The 17488-nt window shown below is 47.8% G+C and overlaps 1 protein-coding gene across 14 annotated transcripts in view; it reads left to right on the top strand.

Moving 5' to 3' along the window:
* Nucleotides 1-17488, top strand: part of ELAVL2 (ELAV like RNA binding protein 2) — a 321877-nt gene that overhangs the window by 80657 nt on the left and 223732 nt on the right. Inside the window, exon 4 of one of the 14 annotated variants that reach the window (XM_040358772.1) lies at nt 6382-6384. The exons of the other annotated variants lie outside the window; for them this stretch is intronic. Coding sequence (XP_040214706.1) covers nt 6382-6384 — 3 coding nt within the window. The remainder of the gene's footprint in view (nt 1-6381; nt 6385-17488) is intronic. 14 annotated transcript variants of the gene reach the window in all.

Genomic DNA, 17488 nt, shown 5'->3' with positions numbered 1-17488 from the left:
AATCTATTTATAGCATCAACCCGACCCAAATTTCAGGCTGGTTTTAGCTCGTTTGTCAGAGAACTTGTAAAAATGTATGCTGCTAACAGAATAACGGAGCATCATAAAGACACAGGACATAGAGCTTTGTAGTGAGATAAGATAACACTACAGATATGTGCTTGGGTCAAATTTCATAAATCGGGTTTACATCTACTTTAAGCCATTGTATTCCTGACGCCTTTCACCAATACCTTTAAAGTCTCAGCATTTTTTGGTTTGATGTCTTGGCTCTGTACATTATACTTTGTGTTTTGTAGTCTACCCTAAAGCCTGGCACACACTTTAAAAAAAGGCGCTCGCTATGTACGAACTATGCAATATTTGTACAGTTATCTCCCTGCTGAGCTATTGTGTTCTGACAGGGGGACCCCAAACCAACCCACCACCACTCCTGCTCCCCCTTCTCTGAACACCTGTCAACGCTTGTTGGATGCTGGTTTTCCAGCGTGCCCATTCAACAGAAGTTGGCCAAACAGATGGACACACGGGCTGATTTTTAGCCAGTTTCTGTTGAACTTGACGATATTCAGACTTTACATGTACATCATTCTTTAAAGGACAAATGAGGCTTTTAGGAACACTAACTTAAATTTCCCCAAGGAACCAAGTGCTTATTTGCATTTGGTCCCCTTATGATCGGTGGCCCAATTGTCCCCTAAATGCACTTCTCAATGCTGGCTGTTGCTCTAGCCCAGCAGCACTGATCATAAATATGAAAAAATAAAATAAAAAAATCTCTCTGCGCTGTGACCCCATCAGTCAAGGCTGTGTATGTGTAACAGAAACAAGTCTCCTGCGCTCTGGTATTTTCAGGAAGTGCTATGGGCTGGTGTAGGTCAATTAAGTTATCTTTTAGAGTCTTGCAGCCCTCCTCAGAATCGTGGGAATTCATAAAACTATAAAAAAGAGAAAAGAGCGGAGGGCGCACCGACCTAGTGTGATACTGATAAAATGAATTTATTCAAATATTAAAATCATTATACTCAGATTGAAGTTAAAATCAGGTTTTAAAAGATAGTGCAGCAGATATCCAGCAACATCAGTGGAACACGATAATCGTTTGAACCAACAGTCAATGTTACAGCTGACGCGTTTCGGGGGCGTACCCCTTTCTTCAGAGCTTAGTGGTCTGCAGTGCTCCCTCGCCGTGGTGCTTGTGGGAATATATATACACCTATATAGATAGATATATATATATATATATATATATATATATATATATATATATATATTGTCACAAGCACCACGGCGAGGGAGCACTTCAGACCACTAAGCTCTGAAGAAAGGGGTACGCCCCCGAAACGCGTCAGCTGTAACATTGACTGTTGGTTCAAACGATTATCGTGTTCCACTGATGTTGCTGGATATCTGCTGCACTATCTTTTAAAGCCTGATTTTAACTTCAATCTGTGAGTATGATTGATTTTAATATTTGAATAAATTCATTTTATCAGTATCACACTAGGTTGGTGCATCCTCCGCTCTTTTCTCTTTTTTGTGTATGTGTAACGGCAGACACTGATTCACTCAGTGCTGCAGCCGTTTTGATGTTTGTAAATAAAAGCTTTGGTTTTCAGAGTGGCTCTTGCTGCCAGAGACCTGAGCGGTCAATCACAAATGGGTCATCCACTCTAACAGCAGTGTCAGAATGAAAGGGGAAAACTTTTGGACCATACTGCTTATAGGAGTTCACTTTTTGGGAACATGTTACATGTTCCACCTGTTTAGGGTATAACATGTAAGGTATTTCACTACTGCAGCTGCTCGCCAATCGCTTTTCCTATGACAGCAGTACAGGGAAAAGTTCCCCTATAGAAGCTGTCGCCTTTTTTTTTTTTAAGGGCGTTGCACACATGGCCACTTCATTCATAGTTCTGAAGTACTGACATCCTTTGCGGATGTCGGCTTGTGGTACTCAGTGAACTACCACGTGGCTGTTGAGTGCTATGGTAGTTCATTGTGTCGTCCTGTCAATCTGAAACTGCTGCTCGTATGATCTATGGGGCAGACAGCGTGCACTCAGTCTGCAGGAGTCCTGCATGGCACCAGCGATCTGATAGCTAGTGCAATACTTTCCAGGTTCCTACAAAAAAATAAAGGCACCCTTTTTTTTTACCTGCAAAAAAAGTCCATTTATTATAAAATTTGGCTAAAGGATGGATTTGAACAGGACCAAGTGCTCTATGCACTTGGTTACCTGGCAGAGAAAATAAAATGTATACCATTGTAAAACTTTAATTTGGTAGCAGACTTGGATACATTTCCTTGTTTTTGGGAATGAAATTCAAGAAACGAATGCATTATCCTGTATTTTTTCCCAACTCAACATTTACATCAATTTTGGGAACTGTATATTTTCTCCAACACATAATCCACAAATAAAATATATTCTAATTTTAGGGAACATAGTGGAAAGGCAAAGCTCAAAGTGAATGTATGCATTTAACCCTCGTTCACATTGAATGCAGCTTTGAAATCTTGAAACTTCATCTGAAATTGCACGATTTCAATGCCGCGAATCAGTGCGACTTCTGGTGCCACTTTTAAGACATCTGGGTGGCTTCATACATTTTGCTAAGTTGCGTCTGAAATCGCCAAAAGTAGAGCAGGAACTACTTTTTCAAATCAATGCAGCATCGCAAAGTCGGCAATAGGGTGCGATTTGACCTAGGGGTAAAAATCTAATTTGAGACATTAACCACTTGAAAGCTAGGCATTTTCTGGCACTTTGTTAACATGTGAATTTTTTTTTCTTGCTAGAAAATTTGTTAGAACCTCCAAACATATTTTTTAAAGCCGAGACCCTATAAAATAAATTGGTGGGATTTGCAATTTGTCTTACGGTTTTTCAAACCGTTTTTTGGGAAAAAATATATATTTTCTTTATCGTACATCACGGGACACAGAGCAGCATAGCCATTACATATGGTTATATAGTGTACCTTCAGGTGATGGACACTGGCACTCTCCGACAGGAAGTTCCCTCCCTATATAACCCCCACCCATAGTGGGAGTACCTCAGTTTTTTCGCCAGTGTCTTAGGTGTTGGTGCACGTTGAAGGTTGTGCCTGCAGTTTGTCCTTGGGACCAGGGCCAGCCGACCGGATCCGTCCAAGGTGCTTCATAGCCAAAGTGGACGGTACCCGGGCCCCAATTCGTGGATGGGGTTTTGCCTATAATGCCTCTCCTTGGAGGGCTGGACTCTGGGTTCCAGGACTGGGTTTTTTAACCTATGAATACCTGCTGCCAGTAGTGCTGTATAGGTCCAGGTGTGTGGTGTTCCTGACTTGGACCCCGGTCCCTGAAGGTCTATGACCATACCCACGGTGAAGGGGGAAGATTGGGCCTCTTGCATGAGCAATACCCTGCGGCGTGGAAAGGTAAGCGGGGGGCCTACGGAACTTGGTTTGTCAGTGGGCTCCCCACAGGGGACTCTGGGGAAAAGCCTTTTTTATGCCTCTGTGCATGGGCTAAAAGAGAAACCACAAAGTCTGCATGACTGGATGGCTCAAACACCCAGGTATACTGTTCCTCTGGCTGGGCTAATAGACTGCTGCTGCTGCTACAAGGTGTTTTCTCCATGAAATGTAAAAGGGAGCATGTCAGGTTTAAATTACTTACTTCCTGATGTCTGTGTGTCTCCAGCAGCTCCCGGGCTCCTCTCCCCACATGGATTCTGCTTCCTGCTTCCTGAGAGCGGCGTCGGGAGCGCGCGCGCGCGCACTGTTATAGGCGCCGACGCTGCGTGGAGGGGCGGGGGACGCCCAGGGAGTTCCCTCCCCTCTGTACATCAGAGGGAAAAACTCTATTTAGCCTGTCAGTTTGCTGAAGGCTGTGAAGGGACACGGAGCAGCGATGCTGAGCTGAGCAGGATAGGTTTGCCTATGTTATGCTGACACAGTGACACCTAGTGGCCGTTTTTTTGTACACACCTTGCTAAAGAGCTGTTTAAGCTCATATTTTCTCTATAAAGCCGGTGTACTAAGTAGCAGTCAGAGTACTTAGTATTTGGTACTCTCTTAGCCCAGCATTAAGGGAAGCAATATTAGGATATGATTAAGCCCTTGGGGCTCAATATTGCTTTCTCTTGTTAGGTTTTGGGAAGTTTAGTTTCTGTCTAACATTACCCTAGCCTAAATTTTTTTCCTCATTTATTTAAATGTGTGTTTTTCTCCAGCTATTACAGTTAGTTGTATATTAGCGGAGTATCTCAGATTTGTTATTATGGCTCCTAAGGGTGCAGGGAACGCTAAAAATGCTAAAGGTGTTAAAAAGCCGAAGGGTTCCCCATCGGGCTCGGAGGATATTTCCCAGAATCCACCTGCCCCTACCTCCCCGGAGGATCCGGAGGTTGCTGCCCTGGGTGAGCCATCGGGGTTGCTAGGTGCTATGGCGGGCCCTATTCAACCAACTCCTTCCTATGTCACGGAAGAGATGTTAGCCTCCACCTTGGGTGGATTTGAAAAGAGGATGGCCGCTCTTATTACGGCCTCTTTATCCGGGAAGAAGCGGGCTAGGTCCCCGTCTCCCAGGTTTGAATCTCCTGAGGAAGATGTCCTTTCCACTGAGGAATTGGAAGATACAGGAGACCAGGCTGAGGATCATCTGGACCATTTGGGTTCTGAAGATTCTACTATAGAAGAACCTTTTTCAGCTTCTCACGCAGAAAAATTGTGGGTTCAGTCCTTAACGGATATGGTGCGGTCAGCTTTTAAAATGCCTTTGCCTCAGCCTCTGGCCTCCGCTGTGTCCTCATTGGGCTCCCTAAAAGCGCCCCAAGCCAACCTGGTGTTCCCGGTCCATCCTTTGTTAAAGGACCTGATATTTCAGGACTGGGTTAAGCCAGACAGGATTTTTTTGCCTCCTAAAAGGTTCGCAGTTATGTACCCTTTAGAGGAGGAGTTTTCAAAAAAATGGGCTGTCCCCACTGTTGACGCAGCCATATCATGTGTCAATAAAGCTTTAACATGTCCAGTGGACAATATTCACATGTTCAAAGATCCTGTGGATAAAAGGCTTGAGACCTTACTAAAGGCATCCTTTTCCACAGCGGGGGCAGTGGTCCAGCCAGCTGTAGCTGCCATTGGCGTCTGCCAGGCTTTAAAAGACCAGGCCAAGCAGGCCCTAAAGGACCTCCCGGCTCAACAGGCTCAGGACTTAGCCGATCTACCTAGAGCCTTATGTTTCGCGGTAGACGCTATCAAGGATTCAATCCAACAGGCGTCCCGCCTATCCCTGTATTTGGTCCACATGAGAAGATTACTTTGGTTAAAGAACTGGTCTGCAGAAACCACCTGCAAAAAACTCCTTACAGGATTCTCCTTTCAAGGAGAGAGATTGTTTGGAGAAGATCTGGACAAATATATTCAAAAGATCTCTAGTGGTAAGAGCACCCTTTTGCCGGTTAAGAAAAGGTTCCGAGGTCCCTCTTTTAAGCGCCCAACCTCTCCAGTTCCAGGGCCCTCATTCTCTAGGCAGTATCGACGGCCTCCTGGACGCGCAGCTGCAAACAGGCCCCAGGGGCAAGCTGCAGGGAACAAGAGACCGTGGAACCGTAAGCCGGTTAAGGCTGCCCCTAAGGCAGCCTTGTGAAGGGGCGCCCCCACTCTCTCGAGTGGGGGGAAGACTCCGGTTGTTCTCGGAGTTGTGGGGGGCCCAAGTTACCGACCAATGGGTTCTGTCCTCAGTAACTCAGGGGTACAAGCTGGAGTTTCGGGAGTTCCCCCCTCCTCACTTTCAAATGTCAAGACTTCCAGGCGACCCTCAGAGGCAGGCATCGCTTCTGTCCGCCCTAGAGCGACTCCTATCTCAAGGAGTGATTATGGAAGTACCAGCAGGGGAGCAAGGACAAGGGTTTTACTCAAACCTCTTCGTTGTCCCGAAGCCAAACGGCGACGTCAGGCCTATTCTGGACCTAAAGTTATTAAACCGCTTTTTAAGAGTCCGGTCTTTTCGAATGGAGTCCATTCGTTCGGTGGTGGCCGCCCTCCAAGGAAAGGAGTTCTTGGCCTCCATCGATATAAAGGACGCATACCTGCACGTTCCGATTTTCCCAGGCCATTACAGGTATCTGCGTTTTGCCCTAAACTATCGGCATTATCAGTTCGTGGCTCTTCCGTTCGGACTAGCCACGGCCCCTCGGGTTTTCACGAAGATCCTGGCCCCCGTATTAGCCATCCTAAGGGAACAGGGCATTCTGATCATGGCCTACCTAGACGATCTTCTGGTAGTCGACCACTCAGCGGCCGGTCTAAATCGGGCAGTGTTGCTAGCAGTAAACTGCCTAGAGTCCCTGGGTTGGGTTCTAAACCGGGACAAATCGGCTTTACAGCCCACAAGAAGGTTGGAGTATCTAGGTCTGATTTTAGATACAAGACAACAACGGATCTTCCTGCCCCAGTCCAGAGTGGACTCGATAAGGGAGTTAATCCACATAGTCCTAAGCAGCACAAGGCCATCTATACGCCTCTGCATGCGCCTGTTGGGAAAGCTAGTGGCCACCTTCGAGGCAGTGCCCTATGCCCAGATCCATTCTCGGAGGCTACAGAGCAATTCTCGCGGCCTGGGACAAAAGACTCCAGGCCTTGGATCTTCCCATCTCCCTTCCCTATGCGGTAAGGCAGAGCCTGTGTTGGTGGCTAGTCACAAAAAATCTTCTGAAAGGAAGATCGTTCAATCCCCCCTCATGGAGGATAGTAACCACGGACGCCAGCCTATCAGGTTGGGGTGCAGTCCTAGACGATTTAACCCTACAGGGGAGATGGTCAAGGGCAGAATCAGCCCTACCCATAAATGTCTTAGAGATCCGAGCAGCTCGGTTGGCTCTTTTGGGCTGGACGGAGGTTCTGCAGGGCTCCCCAGTAAGGGTACAATCCGACAATGCCACTGCCGTAGCTTATATAAACCACCAGGGTGGCACCAGGAGTCAGGCAGCCCAAAGGGAGGTAGATCGGATCTTTTCATGGGCAGAAGCCCATGTCCCCTGCATCTCAGCTATCTTTATCCCCGGGGTGGACAATTGGCAAGCGGACTTCCTCAGCCGCCAACAGATGTCCCCAGGGGAGTGGTCCCTCCATCCCGAAGTGTTCCAGGTCATTTGCCGGAAGTGGGGTACTCCGGAGGTGGACATTATGGCGTCCAGATTCAATGCCAAAGTAGCAAACTTTGTCTCTCGAATGAGGGATCCATTGGCCTGCGGGACAGATGCCTTGGTGTGTCCTTGGCATCAGTTTGCGCTAATCTATGCCTTCCCTCCAATACGGATGCTACCCCGTCTTCTTCACAGAATTCAAAGGGAACGCAAGCCAGCGATTCTAGTGGCCCCAGCGTGGCCCCGAAGACCTTGGTACTCCTTGATAAAAAGGATGACCGTAGAGGAGCCTTGGGTCCTCCCTCTACGTCCGGACCTCCTCTCACAAGGGCCATTCTACCACCCTGCCTTACAGGCCCTAAATTTAACGGCCTGGCGGCTGAGTCCCTGATTCTCAGAAACAGAGGCCTTTCAGGGCAGGTCGTTTCTACCCTTATAAACGCAAGAAAACCAGTTTCCAGGTTGATATACTATAGGGTGTGGAAGGCCTATATTACCTGGTGTGAAACCAGGAAATGGGATCCCCGCAAATATACTATTGGGAGAATCCTGGAGTTTTTACAGTTGGGAGTGGAAAAAGGTTTGGCGGTCGGCACAATCAAGGGGCAGGTGTCTGCCTTGTCGGTCTTCTTCCAGAGATCGTTGGCTGCCCATTCCTTAATGAAATCCTTTTTACAAGGTGTTATTCGGGTGAATCCCCCGATTAAAGCTCCCCTGTATCCTTGGGATCTAAATTTGGTTCTATCGGCCTTGCAAAGGCAGCCCTTTGAGCCCTTGTCCGTGATTCCTTTGGTCCTTTTGACTAGGAAACTAGTGTTTCTGGTGGCCATGGCATCCGCCAGAAGGGTGTCGGAGTTGGCAGCCTTGTCATGTAAGGCACCTTATTTATTATTGCATAAGGACAGGGTCGTTTTGCGGCCGCTTCCGTCCTTCCTGCCTAAGGTGGTATCAAATTTTCACCTTAATCAAGATGTGATTCTTCCATCATTTTTTCCAAAGCCTTCTTCTAAGGAAGAGAGGTTACTACATTCCTTGGATGTAGTTAGAGCTGTAAAGATTTACTTGGAAGCTACAGCCCAGATTCGTAAGACGGACGTCTTATTCATTCTGCCGGAAGGGCCCAAGAAGGGCCAGGCAGCGTCTAAGGCCACTATTTCTAAGTGGATTAGGCAGACGATTATTCAGGCCTATGGCCTGAAGGGGAAGAGTCCACCCTTATCGGTTAAGGCTCATTCCACTAGAGCTATAAGTGCCTCTTGGGCAGCGTATCACCAGGTCCCTATGGCTCAGGTCTGCAGGGCAGCAACCTGGTCATCTGTCCACACATTTGCAAAATTTTATCAAATGGACGTTAGGAGGAACGCTGATTCAGCCTTTGGGCAGGCGGTACTGCGGGCCGCAGTTTAATCTCCTCTTGTCCGGTGGCACCTCTTGTTTGGTTTTTTCTGGTTGTCTCCCTCCCCTCATGGAGCATTGCTTGGGGACATCCCATATGTAATGGCTATGCTGCTCTGTGTCCCGTGATGTACGATAAAGAAAAAGGGATTTTTATTAACAGCTTACCTGTAAAATCCTTTTCTTGTAGTACATCACGGGACACAGAGCTCCCACCCCTCTTATGGGGAATTTTGGGATGCATATTGCTTGCTACAAAACTGAGGTACTCCCACTATGGGTGGGGGTTATATAGGGAGGGAACTTCCTGTCGGAGAGTGCCAGTGTCCATCACCTGAAGGTACACTATATAACCATATGTAATGGCTATGCTGCTCTGTGTCCCGTGATGTACTACAAGAAAAGGATTTTACAGGTAAGCTGTTAATAAAAATCCCTTTTTTTTAATTTTTATTGCAAAGAAACACAATACATAACCCAATTTTTTGGTAAAATAGATGTCACGCTGAGTAAATGGATACCAACATGACATGCTTTAAAATTGCACACTCCCGCTCAAGGCGGCAAATGTACATTTTACTATCGGTGACACACTTGAAAAACCTTTACAGGTTACCACTTTAGATGTACAGAGGTGGTCTAGTGCTAGAATTGCTGCCAATGATCCGACGTTCGTGGCGATGCCTCATGTGTGGGATAATCACGGTTTGCGTCCTATCGGACCGACGCGCGCGTTTTTTTTTAATATATATATATTCTTAGAAGTTTTCACATACATTGGTAGTAATACATGTAATTTGATAGATGTTACAACTGGAGCATAACATTTCAATAAAGAAAATTGTGCAGAAACAATCAGTAGTAAAACTATAGCAGTATCAAAGTGCAAAAGGTAACCTTATAATGGGTAAATAACAATAGTGCTAAGTAGATCATATTATACTAATATGCAAATCATATATCTCTTTCAATAATTAATATACCATATAGATAACAAAATAAAGTGCTAGTAACAATGATACAATATAAACTTGTATAATAAAGTGCTCCTGTGCATGTGTCTGATCTCCAGTATATATCAAATCAAACGGTGCCAGAAGAGATTAAAAAGTCCATCAATCAATTATATGCTTAATACAGTGATCCAAAACATGCTGGTGCTCCCCCTAGGTATTAAACGCTTACCTCTGAGCTTGTGACCTCGCAATCAAGCTTAGTCAAAACACGCCTGTGAACCACCTCTGGGCTCTGCAGCAGTAGTGGAATCCTGGGCTTCACAGTAATTAACATGTATATGTGGAATAATGAAACAGACTGCATAGTGTGATATAGCTTTAAACAAAAAGCCCCCGTCTGGGGTACTCGCATAGATCAGGTGCATCAGTGCACAGCACAACTCTACAGCAGGTGGAAATGGCGAGATCGTATTGGGATGGTATGTGCCTGTAGTTCAAATCATAAAGTTGGTTTGTGGATTGGGACAGTTTAATCCCTAGGTATGAGATAGCTTGGTCAGCCAATGTATAACGGAGGTTGGTTTTTAAGAGATTTGTTCGTCAGAGAGGTTTAGTGGGAGGAATAGGGACTTGGAGTTAGTTTGTAAAGGGATATTGTACTAAATTGGTGGAGAATTTTCTGAATTGCCTATAGGGAGTGATTCAAGTTGGAGATCATAACAATGTCATCTGCGAAAAGACTGCTCTTATGGCCGATACCATTACAAGAGATTCCAGAGATACATTGGTCGTTTATAATTTTTGATGCTAGGGTTTCCATTAGGAGGGCAAAAAATGTTAGGGGGGGGGGGGGCGTGGCCGGCATGTGAGGCGTAGAAGACGTGTGCCTTCAGAGCTCTGTGCAGATCCGTTGTATTAACCTAATTAACCACTTGTTTCTCACCGTGAGGGTATCTCTCTGCCTCTCCAAGCATCCTGGATCCTCCGATCGTCGCGATCATGTCTGCTAAGTTCTCCAGGTGCCATCTTGACCTCTGCTTCCGGATCCCAACGTGGATGGGGTGGGGGATGCAGCTGAGTCCATCGGGCTTCTCCCTCTTCAGCGCAGGACGCTCCTTTTATCTCCCTCACTAGTGGAGGCAGCCCTGGCCTAAGCCTATACTGGCAGCCATTAAGGACTAAAAAACCATGCTGATGGTACGTGTGGAACACATGGCATCTGAATGTACCTTGATCCGTAATGATCTAGACAAAATCGGAGGGAGGTTGTCAGAAACCGAAGGTCGGACTGGCACAGTGAAGGACCAGCAAAGGGTCTCAAGTTGCACAAATTGCGGATCTGCAGTCGCTGGTGAGTTCGCTAGTCCATAAAGTGGACGACTCTGAGAATAGACAAAGGCGCAATAATATCCGCGTGGTGGGCCTGCCGAGGGCTGCTTTTGCTGAATCATTGTTCAAACGATTGTTGAGCCTACCTGACATGCCCTCCACCTACGTGGTTGAAAGGGCCCACAGAGTTCCTACGGACCGAGCACTGAAGGCGCACTCCCACACCCGTTCCTGGTGCGGTTCTTAAACTTTTGTGACCGAAATATGATCCTAGCGGAGGCCTGGAAGCACCCTGAACTGCCCTATGAAAACACCAAAGTGATGCTTTTCCCAGATTTTTCGGCTGAGGTTCAGAAGCGACGTAGATCCTTTAATGATGTAAGACGATTGCTTTGAGAAAAAATATATCAAGTACAGCATGCTATGCCCCAGCGACTGCGGGTTCCCCACAAAGGCTCCGTTCAGTTCTTTGATACACCTATGGAGGCCAATGACTGGAACGATGGTTTGTAAGTAAGGGGCCAGCAAGCCTGCGGTTCGAGTTCATTATTTCTTTATCGTACATCACGGGACACAGAGCAGCATAGCCATTACATATGGGTTATATAGTGTACCTTCAGGTGATGGACACTGGCACTCTCCGACAGGAAGTTCCCTCCCTATATAACCCCCACCCATAGTGGGAGTACCTCAGTTTTTTCGCCAGTGTCTTAGGTGTTGGTGCACGTTGAAGGTTGTGCCTGCAGTTGTCCTTGGGACCAGGGCCAGCCGACCGGATCCGTCCAAGGTGCTTCATAGCCAAAGTGGACGGTATACGGGCCCCAATTTGTGGATGGGGTTTTGCCTATAATGCCTCTCCTTGGAGGGCTGGACTCTGGGTTCCAGGACTGGGTTTTTTACCTATGAATACCTGTTGCCAGTAGTGCTCTATAGGTCCAGGTTTGTGGTGTTCCTGATCTGGACCCCGGTCCCTGAAGGTCTATGACCATACCCACGGAGAGGGGAGAAGATTGGGCCTCTTGCAGAGCAATACCCTGCGGCGTGGAAAGGTAAGCGGGGGGCCTACGGAACTTGGTTTGTCAGTAGGCCCCCCACAGGGGACTCTGGGGTAGCCTATTTATGCCTCTGTGCATGGGCAAAAGAGAACCACAAAGTTTACAAGCTGGATGGCTCAAAGCACCCAGGTATGGTCTCCCCTGGCTGGTCTAGTGGGCTGCTGCTTCTGCTTCTGCCACAAGGGGGTTTGTTCCACAGAGAGAGGTAGAGGAACCATACCATTATGGAAGCAATCAAGGCTTCCTGTTACCTGTGTCTGCTGCTCCAGCGTTCCAGCCTCTCCGCATGGCTTCCTGCTTCCTCTGGCGGCGTCGGGGGCGCGCGCACAGTAAATAGATGGCGGCGCGCGGCGACGCCGCGGGGAGGGGGCGGGTGACGCCCGGACAGTCTCCTCCTCCCTGCACGTCAGGGAGGAAATCTCTGCTTAAAGAGGGGATGGCTTATCAGTCTGCTGGAGGCTGTGGAGGGACACGGAGCAGCGGTGCTGGCTACAGCATAGGAAGGTTTGACAGATCCTTCTGGCGCAGTGACACCCGGTGGCAGTTGTTGGAAGTACACCTTGCTAAAAGAGCCTCTGGCTCGAGTTTTCATCTAAAAGCCTGTGTACTAAGTAGCACCTTGAGCACTTTACATCTGTATGTGCTCTCAGCTAGCCCAGCATTAAGGGGGTCAATACTATACTGGGAATAGTTGTAGGCCCTTGGGGCTCAGTATTGACTATCCCTCTTTTTAGGTTATGGGAAGTCTAGATTTCTTCTAACATTACCCTAGCCTATTGATTCACATTTATTTGTTTATATGTGTATTCTCTCCAGCTATTACAGTCAGTTGTATACTAGCGGAGTGCCTCAGAATTTGTATATTATGGCTCCTAAGGGTGCAGGGAACGCTAAAAACGCTAAAAATGTAAAAAAGCCAAAGGGTTCCCCATCGGGCTCTGAGGATATCCAAAATCCAGCTGCCCCTACCTCCCCGGAAGATCCGGAGGTTGCTGCCCTAGGTGAGCCATCAGGGTTGCTAGGTGCTATGGCTGGCCCTACTCAACCAGCTCCTTCCTATGTGACGGAAGAGATGTTAGCCGCCACCTTGGGTGGATTGGAAAAGAGGATGGCCGCTCTTATTACGGCATCTGTATCAGGGAAAAAGCGGGCTAGGTCCCCGTCTCCCAGGTTTGAATCTCCCGATGAAGATATCCTTTTCCCTGAGGAATTGGAAGATCTAGGAGACCAGACCGAGGATCACCTGGACCATTTAGGTTCTGAGGATTCTACAATAGAAGAACCCTTTTCAGCTTCTCACGCAGAAAAACTGTGGGTTCAGTCCCTAACGGATATGGTGCGGTCAGCTTTTAAAATGCCTTTGCCTCAGCCTCTAGCTTCCACAGTATCCTCATTGGGCTCCCTGAAAGCGCCCCAAGCCAATTTGGTGTTTCCGGTGCATCCTTTGTTAAAGGACCTGATATTTCAGGACTGGGCTAAACCAGACAGGATTTTTTTGCCACCTAAAAGGTTCGCAGTTATGTACCCCTTAGAGGAGGAGTTTTCGAAAAAGTGGGTTGTCCCTACTGTTGACGCGGCCATCTCATGTGTCAATAAAGCTTTAACGTGTCCAGTAGACAATATTCACATGTTTAAAGACCCTGTGGATAAGAGACTTGAGACCTTATTGAAGGCATCCTTTGCCACTGCGGGGGCAGTGGTCCAGCCGGCTGTAGCCGCTATTGGCGTTTGCCAGGCCTTAACCACTTTAGCCCCGGGCCTGTTTTTCAGAGTCGGTGTTTACGAGACAAAACCATTTTTTTTTGCTAGAAAATTACTTAAAACCCCCAAACATTATATATTTTTTTTTTCTAACACCCTAGAGAATAAAATGGAAGTCATTGCAATACTTTTTGTCACACCGTATTTGCGCAGCGGTCTTACAAGCGCACTTTTTTTGGAAAAAATTCACTTTTTTAAATGAAAAAATAAGACAACAATAAATTTGGCCCAATTTTTTTATATATTGTGAAAGATAATGTTACGCCGAGTAAAATGATACCCAACATGTCACGCTTAAAAATTGCGCCCGCTCGTGGCATGGCGTCAAACTTTTACCCTTAAAAATCTTGATAGGCGACGTTTAAAAAATTCTACAGGTTGCATTTTTTGAGTTAGAGTAGGCCTAAGGCTAAAATTAATGCTCTCGCTCTAACGATCGCGGCGATACCTCACTTGTATGGTTTGAATACCGTTTTCATATGTTGGCGCTACTCGCGTATACGTTCGCTTCTACTCGCGAGCTCGTCGGGACGGGGCGCTTTAAAAAAATTTTTTTTTGCTTTTCGCATTTATTTTTATTTATTTTAGAATTTTTAACACTGAAAGAAAAAAAAAAAAAAATTATCACTTTTATTCCTATTACAAGGAATGTAAACATCCCTTGTAATAGAAAAAAGCATGACAGGTCCTCTTAAATATGAGATCTGGGGTCAAAAAGACCTCAGATCTCATATTTGGGCTTAAATGCAAAAAAAAAATAAAAAATTTGGAAATGTCATTTTTTCAAATGACAAAAAAAAAAAATGTTTCTTTAAGACGCTGGGCGGGACTGACGTTTTGACGTCACTTCCGCCCAGCGGAGCTATGGGGACGGGCGAAGGAGATTTTTCCTTCAGTCTCGTCCCCGCTCACCACCCGGATGGTCGCGATCTCCTCCGCCGCTACCGACGGCTCCGGTAAGCGGCGGAGGGCGCGGGAGAGCGGCGGGAGGGGGGGGCCCCTCTCCCGCCACCGATAACGGCGATCTTGCGGCGAATTCGCCGCGGAGACCGACATTATCGTTAACACGGCCGCCCACAGAAGAGATGAATATCTCGATTGTGGCAGCAGCTGCTACCGTTACCGAGATATTCATCTCTAAAGTGAGGACGTATAACGACGGTGGGCGGTCGGCAAGTGGTTAAAGGACCAGGCAAAGCAGGCCCTAAAGGACCTCCCAGCTCAACAGGCTCAGGAGCTGGCCGACCTATCTAGAGCCTTATGTTTCGCGGTAGACGCTATCAAGGATTCGATCCAACAAGCTTCTCGTCTATCCCTGTTTCTGGTTCACATGAGGAGATTACTATGGTTGAAAAACTGGTCTGAAGAAACCCCCTGCAAGAAACTCCTTACTGGTTTCTCCTTTCAGGGAGAGAGATTGTTTGGAGAAGATCTTGACAAATACATACAAAAGATCTCTAGTGGTAAGAGCACCCTCTTGCCGGTTAAGAAAAGATTCCGGGGTCCCTCTTTTAAGCGTCCAACCTCTCCAGTTCCAGGGCCCTCAGCCTCTAGGCAGTATCGACGGCCTCCTGGACGCGCATCTGCAAACAGGCCACAGGGGCAAGCTGCAGGGAACAAGAGACCTTGGAATCGCAAGCCGGTTAAGGCTGCCCCTAAGTCAGCCTTGTGAAGGGGTGCCCCCACTCTCTCGGGTGGGGGGGAAGGCTCCGGTTCTTCTCGGAGTTATGGAGGGCCAGAATTACCGACCAGTGGGTTCTGTCCTCAGTGGCTCAGGGATACAAGCTGGAGTTTCGGGAATTCCCCCCTCCTCACTTTCAGGCGTCAAGTCTTCCAGGCGACCCTCGAAAGAAAGCTTCGCTTCTGGCCACCCTAGATCGTCTCCTATCTCAAGGAGTGATTGTGGAAGTACCAGCAGGGGAACAGGGACAAGGGTTTTACTCAAACCTCTTCATTGTCCCGAAGCCAAACGGCGATGTCAGGCCTATACTGGACCTTAAGTTATTAAACCGCTTTTTAAGAGTCCGTTCCTTCCAAATGGAATCCATTCGCTCGGTGGTTGCCGCCCTTAAAGGAAGGGAGTTTTTGGCCTCCATCGATATCAAGGATGCTTACCTGCACGTTCCAATTTTTCCCGGGCATTACAGGTTCCTGCGGTTCGCCCTAAACCATCGGCATTACCAATTCGTGGCTCTTCCGTTCGGGCTAGCCACGGCTCCTCGGGTTTATACGAAAATCCTGGCCCCTGTATTAGCCATCCTAAGGGAACAGGGCATTCTGGTTATGGCTTACTTAGACGACCTTTTGGTAGTCGACCACTCTGCGGCCGGCTTAAATCAGGCGGTGTTGCTGGTAGTGAACTGCCTAGAGTCCCTGGGTTGGGTTCTAAACCGGGACAAATCAGCCTTGCAGCCCACAAGGAGGTTGGAATATCTAGGTTTGATTCTAGATACAAGACAGCAAAGGATCTTTCTCCCCCAGTCCAAGGTAGATTCGATAAGGGAATTGATCCAAGTGATTCTAAGCAACACAAAGCCGTCCATACGCCTCTGCATGCGCCTGTTAGGGAAACTAGTGGCCACCTTCGAAGCTGTGCCCTACGCCCAGATCCATTCCCGGAGGTTACAGTGAGCGATTCTCTCAGCCTGGGACAAAAAGCCCCAGGCCTTGGATCTTCCCATTTCTCTTCCCTATGCGGTAAGACAGAGTCTGTGCTGGTGATTAGTCCCGAAAAATCTTCTGAAGGGAAGATCGTTCAGCCCCCCCTCTTGGAGGATAGTAACCACGGATGCCAGTTTATCAGGCTGGGGTGCAGTCCTAGACGGATTAACCCAACAGGGGAAATGGTCAAGGGCAGAATCAGCCCTATCCATAAACGTCTTGGAGATCCGGGCGGCTCGGTTGGCTCTTTTGGGCTGGACGGAGATTTTGCAGGGCTCCCCAGTAAGGGTACAATCCGACAATGCCACTGCCGTGGCTTACATAAACCACCAGGGTGGCACCAGGAGTCAGGCAGCCCAGAGAGAGGTAGATCGGATCTTTTCTTGGGCAGAGACCCATGTCCCCTGCATCTCGGCGATTTTTATCCCCGGGGTGGACAATTGGCAGGCGGATTTTCTCAGCCGCCAACAGATGGCCCCAGGGGAATGGTCCCTCCATCCCGAGGTGTTCCAGGACATCTGCCGGAGATGGGGGTCTCCGGAGGTAGACGTTATGGCGTCCAGATTCAATGCAAAGGTAGCGAGGTTTATCTCTCGAACGAGGGATCCATTGGCTTGCGGGACGGATGCCTTGGTGTGCCCTTGGCATCAGTTTGCGCTGATTTATGCCTTCCCTCCGCTACGGATGCTACCCCGTCTCCTTCACAGAATTCAAAGGGATCACAAGCCAACAATTCTAGTGGCTCCTCCCTCTACGTCCGGACCTCCTCTCACAAGGGCCGTTCTTCCACCCTGCCTTACAGGCCCTAAATGTAACGGCCTGGCGACTGAATCCCTGATTCTCAAAGACAGAGGCCTTTCGGGTCAGGTTATTTCCACTCTTATTAAACGCAAGAAAACCAGTTTCTAGGTTAATATACTATAGGGTGTGGAAGGCCTATATCGCCTGGTGTGAGGCCAAGAAATGGCATCCCCGCAAATATGCCATTGGGAGAATCCTGGAATTTTTACAACTGGGAGTGGAAAAAGGTTTGGCGGTTAGCACAATCAAGGGGCAGGTGTCTGCCTTGTCGGTTTTTTTCCAAAGACCTTTGGCTACCCATTCTCTGATGAAGTCTTTTTTACAGGGGGTTATTCGGGTTAATCCCCCGATTAAAGCTCCCCTGTATCCTTGGGATCTAAATTTGGTTCTGTCTGCCT

The sequence above is a fragment of the Rana temporaria genome, chromosome 1, assembly GCF_905171775.1.
Source record: "Rana temporaria chromosome 1, aRanTem1.1, whole genome shotgun sequence".
Lineage (NCBI taxonomy): Eukaryota > Metazoa > Chordata > Amphibia > Anura > Ranidae > Rana > Rana temporaria.
This window is presented reverse-complemented; position numbering and strand designations above follow the sequence as displayed.